This window comes from Nuphar pumila, chromosome 5, assembly GCF_984573655.1.
Source record: "Nuphar pumila chromosome 5, dmNupPumi1.hap1.1, whole genome shotgun sequence".
Classification (NCBI taxonomy): Eukaryota; Viridiplantae; Streptophyta; class Magnoliopsida; order Nymphaeales; family Nymphaeaceae; genus Nuphar; species Nuphar pumila.
The window spans coordinates 37672402-37681775 of NC_143253.1; the positions used below are offsets into that span (position 1 = coordinate 37672402).

General features: G+C 41.2%; 1 protein-coding gene across 1 annotated transcript; it reads right to left on the minus strand.

Annotated features, from left to right (window-relative positions):
* Window positions 1-6277: 6277 nt before the first annotated feature.
* LOC149837379 (Tetratricopeptide repeat (TPR)-like superfamily protein) lies at window positions 6278-7799 on the minus strand. Its single transcript, XM_090007354.1, has one exon. The coding sequence runs from the start codon at window positions 7760-7762 to the stop codon at window positions 6593-6595; it is 1170 nt and encodes a 389-aa protein (XP_089863480.1). The 5' UTR covers window positions 7763-7799; the 3' UTR covers window positions 6278-6592.
* Between the last annotated feature and the right edge of the window lie 1575 nt (window positions 7800-9374).

Genomic DNA, 9374 nt, shown 5'->3' on the forward strand with positions numbered 1-9374 from the left:
TTTCATTTATATTTGCTTTTATAACTTGTGTAGGCATTATATGCCCCCCTTTGGCCTATATATAGAAGCCTTGTTCATCTTTGAAAATCAGCTACGAAATCATATATGAACTTGAATCCCCCACTCAAATTTGTCTTTTTCTCTCTAGCTCGAGTCCTACTCTCTCTCTCTTGACTCGATTCTCTCTCTTTGTTCTAATGAGTCCCTACCCCCTAACTTGTCTCTCTTTCTCTCAAAGGGATAGTCCCTCTCACAAATTGGTGTGTTGGTCCCTTGTGGTCTTACTCACTTCAGTGTACCAAGGCTGCAGCCAAGTCCTACCTCCATCTAGTTGTTCAAGCTCGTGTCTTCGGCAGCTCCAACCTTTCCCAAGCTAAATCGTGAAGCCTTGACGTTCCCCATTTAGACTAGCCACTAGCAAACCCAGCCCACTCAGCCCAGCCTTAGTAAGTCATCTCAAAACTTTCCCTTAACCTTAAACTGAGTTTAGAAGCCCCCAAACCCGATTCAACCTGAACCTAAATTTTGACAAACCCTAAAAAGTTGTCAGACTTCGTAAAATTGCTTAGCCCAAACCGTAGAGATTCTGGGTCTGAAATTTTGACTCAATCTACCTTAGGATGTCTAGTGTCTGCCCGCTAAAAATCACAAATTATTGAGCTCTCTGCTCAGAGATATCAAATTTACAAGTCAACATGTTTGTTCCTAAAACTCACTTTGCCCCTATCTTGTCATGTTTGTCCCACCACTTGTTCGAGTCAGTTCTCTCTATCCTTGTGTTAGTTGTCACTAAAATTTTAACCATACCTAGTCTACTATGTCCAAAACCATGCCTTAAAATTTGGGGTTTTTTGTAGTGCCGTTTGGCATGCTGATTTATGGTGCCGTTTGGGCATATTGAGTTTTCTACCAAACCTTATCCTAAAAATGCACCTTGTTTAACTGAGTTTGACCCATTAGCAGAGCCTACCCTTGCCCAAAAATTCCTAACCTGGCTCAAGAATGCATCAAGTGGTATTAGAGCAAATGATCGTTCTTCTAATTTTTAAAAATGAATTCCACCTACAAAACTGCCAAGAAGATGAGAAATGCCAAGCTGGTTCATGTGGAAAACTGCATGTCCGGTTTCAAAGACTAACTTCAAACAAATACAGAGCTTACTACAACAATTCCAAGTGAGTGTCCAAGAAATGCAGCAGCAGCTCCAACCCACTACCCATGCTGAAGAGGTTCTCGAGAATCGTGTTGAATTGCCGACATGTGAATCAAACTAGATTCTACAGCCCATCGACAAATTTGGCATGAGCGATTTAGCCATCATTCTCGAGGCTGATGCAACTCTCCGACTGATCGAGGAGGTCCCAACGAATGAGGATATTGTGGAAGCTCCCATCATTCCTTCTCTCTCTTAAAGAACTCACATCATCATTCTTGGATTTTGAAGGGAGATGAAGTGATGAGCTTCGTAGTCAACCAATTGGACTACGTAGTTCCTTGCAAAAATATGAAAAATGTAATATAGGACTTGGAAGACAAGTTCTTCCACATATTGAGCATACTCATGAACTTCTTGCACTATCATCATGCTCTTTTGGTGACCAATCAATTATGGATGGTTCGTACTCCTATAATGAACACATGCATTGTGAGGGAAAGCCACAATAGGACTTATCCCTTGCTTGTTATAGGCTGAAACTGAAGCCCATTTACATGGTGGATGGTGGTCCTTGTAATGACCGTAATGTAAGAGGCGAGAGCACTGACTCTCTTGTGTGCAAGAGAGAGCCTTTTCTGCCAAGCATTGCAAAGATAAGGCTTTTCATGCGGGCCAATGGTCCCCACTTTGCAACATGGCGTGCAAAAGATCGGACCAACCGTTGACCTTGGTGAAAACCAGCTTTTTGCTGGCCAGAAAATGGTCCAGATTGTACTAGTGTTTGACCTTGTATTGGCTGTTAGCCCAAGAAATGCAGTATGTCCCTACCCTATGAAAATGCACCATAGCCCCAAGGTGTTGTCAACCCTACTGCTGCCAATGGTGTGGCTGCTGCAGCAGTTTGGGACCGGTCAGATGATGGGATCGAGGACATTTTGGTTGTAGACTGCAACCAAACAAAAGAGGAGCTGTTACTTGAAGGGCTTGCTGAAACTGAGAGCTTCTGGAGAGGCGCTACTCCTATGGTTGTCTGTCGTGAACAGTGAAGCACATGAGGAACATGAAGTTGTCATATGTGAATATCCTCTTGTAATAAGTGCTATGGCAAACCAACTTCCTTGTATGTATTTGTATCAGTTCAGGCCATTGACTCTTCAAAATATGACCAATGGTGCTCACTATGCAACATGGCATGCGATGCTTAAGATCGGATCAACCGTTGACCTTGGTGAAAACCAGCTTTTTGCTGGACACAAAATGGCCCAGATTGTATTACTAGCGTTTGACCTTGTAATGTCTACTGGCCCAAGAAATGTTGTATGGTCTCTACCCTATGAAAATGCAGTATGGCCCGAAGGTGCTGTCGACCCTACTGCTGCCATGTTGTGGCTGCTGCAGCAGTTTGGGACCGGCCAGATTATGGGATAGAGGATATTTTGGTTGTAGACTGCCACTAAACAAAAGAAGAGTTACTTGAAGGGCTTGCTGAAACTGGAGCTTCAGGAGAGTCCTGTGGCTGAGTCTATCGTGAACAGTGAAGCACGTGAGGAATATGAAGTTGTCATATGTGAATATCCTCTTGTAATAAGTGCCATGACAAACCAACTTCCTTGTATGTGTTTGTATCGTCCTACCTATAATTTGTCATGGTCGAGCGCTAGGAACTCTTGCATTATTTGTTGATATACCCAAGGCCTTGAATTGCTGAAGGTTGCTCATGCCATGGAACACTAACGGTCCATGCACAAGAAGATGTGCACTATTGATGATGAGGTTGCAATTGCCTGCACACCACTGCATTGTTTTCTTAAGAAAATGAAGTACACAGTATTCCTTGTCATGCACTATCCTGCAATTTCCTTTATGAGTTCTTCAATAGTCACTTCAATTGAGGAACTTGGAGGTGGTTATGGGTGGACAGATCCACCATGGCTTCATTCCATCCCTTGGCAAGCATGCACTAAGGCTTGAGTTTGTATCTCATTAAAAGCATTGACAAAGAGAAGATCATCTTGAGAGTGTAGTTCATGGTGTTTAGGATAGAACCATTCATTATTTTTTATCCAGGTGAAAACCAACAATGGATCCACTACTGACGAAGTGAGCTCTTTCCTCTAGAAGCTCACATGTGTAGACGGCTCGTGTGTTAAGACACACAGGTGCTAAGTGATGCCAAAAATTGAAAGACAGTCTGCCAAAAACTACAAAGGAGTGCACCAACCTTTGAGATTGACTACCCCCTTTGAAAGCATCCACTCTAATCTTGCCTAAGGGATTAGGCAATTCTTGAGGGGTTGATGCTGATCTAAATTTTGAAGACCCTGATCCAATGCTTCAAGTACTAGAACTTGTGGGGCCCACCTAAGGACATCACCTCCTAATTCTAGCAGTGAATACCTTGTGGGGCCCACCCATCGAGCACCTCTCCTATTTTTTGAGCTTGAAGACTCACTCAAACCCACCTTAGGGGTGCCCCACCTATTTCTAAAACTCAATGGAACTTGTGTAAGGGTCTTAAGGATCTCTCTAATGAAGGAAATTGAAAGTCAAAGGACTCTATTTTTGAAATCTCTAAAAATAGAAAAGCCAGAGAGGAGCCAAGTGAGACCCACCATGGGGGGCATCCTTCCCTATTTCTGGAATCTCCTAAAAATGGTGCAAGGAGCCATTGAAGACCTATCTAAGAAAGGAAATGAGAAGTTAAAGGCCGTTCAAGTTTAGAGATGATGACTCCAAAAATAGTTTGGTCCAAGTAAGCTTAACCAAGAATAGCCTAGCCTATTTGGGTTTAACTAAAAATAGTTTTAAGCTTATTTTAGTTTTATCTACTTTTAAGTTTTCATTTATATTTGTTTTTGTAACTTATGTGGGGATTATATGCCCTTCCTTTGGCCGATATATAGAGGACATGTTCATCTTTGAAAATCAGATATGAACTTGAATCCTTCTCTCAAATTTGTCTTTCTCTCTCTGGCTCGAGTCCCCCTTTCTCTCTCTTCTGACGAGTCCCTATCCCTAACTTGTCTCACTCTCTCAAGAGCTAATCTCTCTCATGAATTGGTGTGTTGGTCCCTTATGGTCTGTCAGTGCACTAAGGTTATAGGCAAGGCCCACGTCCATTTGGTGGTTCAAGCTCATGTCCCCGATGGTTCCAACCTTGTCCAAGGGAAACCATGAAGCCCTGGCATTCCCTAGTTGAACCAGACACGGTAGCAGACTTCAGCCAACTCAACCCAGCCTTAGTAAGTCATCTCATACTTTTCCCTAAACCACAATTTGAGTTTAGAAGCCCTCAAACCCAATTCAACATAAACTCGAATTCTAACTAACCCTGAAAAGTTGTTTAACTTCATAAAATCACCCAAGACCAAACCGTAGAACCTCTGGGTCTGAAATTTTGACTCAACCTACCTTAAGATGTCTAGCATCTACCCTTTAAAAATCATGATTTATTGACCTCTCTGTTCAGAGATCTCAAATTTACAGGTCAGTTTGTCTGTTTCCAAAACTCAGTCTGTCATTGTCCTGTCTGTCCCACCTTGTCAGAGTCAGTTCTTCCTGTCCCTGAAACTTACCTAGTTCAAAGTGTCTAGAACCATCCCTTAAAATTTGAGATTTTCTTATGGTGTCGTTTAGGCGCACTGATTTTTCTACCAAACCCTGTCCTAAATCTGCACCTTATTTACTCGAGTTTGACCTATTGACCTAGACCTAATCGAGCCTACCCCTGCCCAAAAATTCTTAACGCATCTTAAAATAAGCCAAGTTGAAAAACTTAGATGACTATACTAAAAAATATCCGTTAATAGCACGAGTGTGACAGGGGGACGATACCAATATAGGTAGGGAGGGACCAAAGAAAAATACCTGTGTTACACAGGAACAAAACCAATCCTAAAAGATTAAGGAAAAAGCTAAAATATAAAATTAAAAAAAATTATCACTTGAATGAAGCAAAATAAATGTTTACAATTGCCTTCTACCCTAGATTCTATAAAATACGAGCATCTACTACAAGGTAAAGGTAGGTAGATAAAAGAAGTGATGACCAACAAAAAAAAATCTCAAATATGCTTTGCCTACGTTGTGCATAGCGTGAGAGACTTGTAAATGAAGCTCTCTCAATACTTGTAAATGAAGGTTTTGGTACTTTAAGAGGCTAAAAATAGCCCTTATTGGACAAAAAAATGGAATATCAAAAACAGAAAAGAATTGGTGTAGCATGAGATATTGAAAAGTAGTTTCAAATCTTGAGAAACAATTCACAACAGAATGGTATACAGGATATCTTGGACGTAATGAGCATTAAGCAGAAAAAACAAGATTTACGGGGGAATGGAGAATCTCATAGACAGGCATATCCTCGTTATCCTTTGAATGTCTAGCTGTTTTTCGAACTTAATTGCCGTACCAATTCTTAAGAAATTAATAGAATGCATGATCGTGCAAACTTTCACAAAATCATATTATTTTTCCTTACTTTAGCATGAAATGATATTGAACAATGAAAGCACATAAGCATTTTCACTTTAAAACACGCAACTAATAAAGAAATATCATTGCTGCAATTATCAATTGTTCACCTATTTCAACTCGGTTGACCTCATTTTCATTAGGGGTACATCCAAAAATATTTTACTAAAGTTTCTCTCCTAAATGTAGACTTCACAACAACATGTGTTTTCAATACCAACGGCGGCTCCTCTTGTCTGGTAGGAGCAGCTAGTGCACGTCACCTTGTATATAACTGGTAGGTTCAAACCCCAATGGTATAGTTGTATAACTGGTAGGGGTCTGCCTAACCCCAGCTTGCCTTTCAAAAAACAAAAAACATGTGTTTTCAAGAGTTGGAAATGCATCAAGGGCATGATTTGTGCTCGCATTTTCTTGTACTGGTTACAGAGGACGCAACAACAATGAAGAAAGAGAGAAAATTTGACATTACATGTTTGCACATAGATCTACCAAGACCTGTATAATAATGTGTGGAAAGACTAGTTAAAACTTTAATGGCCTCGGGCAACTTTGTGAAGAAGAAGCCATTTGGTTGAAGTTCAGAATTAAGAAAGATACAGATTAAACTAACATATTGGGCATAACAATTACGCAATGTCCACATCATCAAGAACAATCAAACAAAAGATAAGCATAGCTAGTTCAAAAGCAGGAAGTAAATTTAGCAGATCTTGGTATACATGGCCTTCACAAACAATTCACACTTCCCATAGAAATTCTTTGTATGTGAAAAAGAAAAATTTCCAAAAAAATTCAAAAACTTCAGTTCTTGCATTGAATAATCGCATACACATGGACCTTCATCAGTCTGCCACTCAGTACATCCACTAACATCAGTGTGATATCCATGTCTGTCTTGCAACAGGTAACAATTTTTGGATTGATGTAGCAAGCACAAGAAAATATGTAATCAATCAGCTTCTAGTCTCGCTCTAGCAAATACAAGCAATCCAAGAGGGTGTTATAAGTCTTCTCATCCATCCAATGCTCCTTCTTCCTCAACTCTTCAAGCAACTCGAAAGCCTCCTTCTCCCTCCCTTCTCTTCCCAGCCCCTCCAAAACAGTCTTATAAGTGAGAAGATCCGGCACCATCGAATTATCCAGCATATGAAACATCATTCCGATCGCCTGGTGGAGACTCCCTTCCAAAGCAAGGCTACATATCAAAGCCATATAAGTGCTGCTACTAGGAACAAATCCCTTCTCCCTCATTTCCTCATAGAAGCTCACTGCCTGATTGATCCTACCCTTCTCACATAACCCCTTGGTTATATAGCTATATGTATATGAATTTGGCTCGCATTTGTAAAGACTCATCTCGCGGAAAATTCGGGTTGCCTCATCCATTTGCAAGCACCTAGAGTATGCCTTGATGATAAGATTCAGGGTAAAAGTATCAGGAATCACACCAGAGGCATTCATGTGTTTTAGCAAGGATCTAACTGTGTGCAGATAAGTATAGCATACGTTCACACGATAGAATTTCCGAAGAATGGTGATTAGCAGAGTGGTGTACGTTTCTAAAGTGGGTCTGCAATCAGGGAATTTCAGCATCCTTTTGAATACATCAATGGCCCTACTCAAATGGTTTCTTCTACAGCAATTGCGGATGACGGTATTGAACAAAGAGAGCGATCCAGAGCAGGCGCCGGCCATTACCTCGTCGACGAGGGCGTCGAAGCGATCGAACCGCTTGCCATTGAATGAGATTTGGATGATGGTCTCGTAGGTGAGGTGAATGTGCTTGTAGCTCCTCTGCTGGGAGGTCCACCGGAAGATGTCGAAGGCCAAATCGGGGTCGATTTGGGAGCGGAGGACCTCGTCGACGTCCTCGGGGCCGAAGCCGGGGGCTAGCTTGTGTACCCAGTTGCTGAATTCCTTCTCTAATGGCGTTTTGGTTCTTGGGGAGGGCCGAGGGCGGGATTTGGGCATGTGGGTAGTGGATGGTTGTGGGTATGCAGGGGGTTTAGGAAGAGTTTGTGTGTCTTGGTGGATGTTGGTAGGAGAGGAAAGAGTGCAGAGAGGGAGGACGTTCTTCCTGCAGAGGATGGCAGCACAACCACGCCGCAGACGATTGGAGATGGGTATCATGGCGACTCATCAACTTCAATGCTTTGAATGGGGTTATTACCAATCTGAAGGACACACTGGCCATCATTTTGTAGGGTATGGTGGACTGGTGAGTATCATTTCGAGTCCGGTTGGAAGTTGGAACCAGACCCAGGTGTTCCAACAGCCCAGTTTGAGTTCAATCAGGGCGTGCTTAGGCTTGTCCAGTGTGGTCCATTTCCTACTAGACACGAGTTGATCTCAACTTAATGAATCATATACTCTAGTTTTCTAGGGTTAGAATGCAAACAGAGCAAAATTTGGTTGGATACTAAAATCGCATGAATTTGGATTCGACTTTCCATAGGGCTAGTTTACCCCAGTTGGATAACCACATGTTCTTTACTTTGTTGGATACAAGTCCAATGTCTCTATGATTGAGTAAAGCCTCGGACGGGACGGTTCATAATTCTAGATGGAGGATAGTTTCTTTCTTCTTGTTGGACCACATGGATGCAATTTCAAATCAATAGAGTTTGCCCCAAGCGAGGTTGGTGCAGTGGGGTGGGTCATTGGCTGTTAGACGGGCAGTCAAGGTTCGATTTACATGGGTGTCACCCTTCTGTGCAAGTCAATGTGGAGCATAGGCCTTGGAGGCAGGGATCCCAATCTCGGAGTTTTATGTAGCCAGCACGATGACTGTAGGTATGGCAAGCTGAGCTAGCGCGACCAGGTTTTCGCCAGGTGTGGGGTTATAAAAAAAAAACAATCAAAAGTTAGAATAAGGTGGATCTAGTTGGATTTTTTTGTCAACTATTAAAGTTGAAGCAGGATCGTGTGTGTAAAATAGGTTTGATTTTAAGGAATTTAAGTGGTATGAAACCCTTTTTGGTGAAATTGTTTACTTTTTTAAAATCAAAATAGGATATTCGCAGCTTGAGAGAGAAGAGAGGGAGAGTGGGTGTATTTATCTATGTATTTCTTTCCTGATTTTCGAGAAATAAAGCTTTGCACTTTTCTCTCTCACATATGCATTTTTCTGGGTATGCATTTCTTGTTGTTTAATCGTAAATAAGGTGTCCTTTTACGTTATAATAAAATGGATAACGTGTAGTATTGCGAGGTAGATAACTATAATTCGGAAATATGTTACAATAAGAACTGCTTGATCACGTATTCACAAGTATAAACAAATATTTAAAACAAAAAATGACCGTACTGCATGGCAAAAATGATGTGTTTTTTCTAAAAACCCCATAATTTGATAAAAAAAAACGATGTCCAAATTCATAGGTTCTCGACTCTTTTAGGACTTTTTCACCCTTAGCATTCACAAATCTCCCGATTTTTGTGTGTTATGTCACAATGCTCTCACGGTCTCGCTAAATCTCACTAAAAATAAAATTCACACAATATTTTCATAGAAATGGTGAATTTCGCATAATATACAATGCAAAAATGACTACTTTACATCCCAATATACGATATGAATTTCATCAAGAGTTTTGCGTTGGTGGTTGCGAGTTTGCCTTTCGATATGGAATTCACAAACTTTTGCATGCAAATATGCTTTCTTATGACATGGCACAATCCTATTGTCTAGAGGTTTTGAAGTCTGTTTCTAATTGGCTAGAGTTACTTTGCTTAGGAGCTA

Bases quoted from the DNA above. Each gene is read 5' to 3' on its own strand.
- LOC149837379 (XM_090007354.1), bottom strand. From the start codon at position 7,762: ATGATACCCATCTCCAATCGTCTGCGGCGTGGTTGTGCTGCCATCCTC.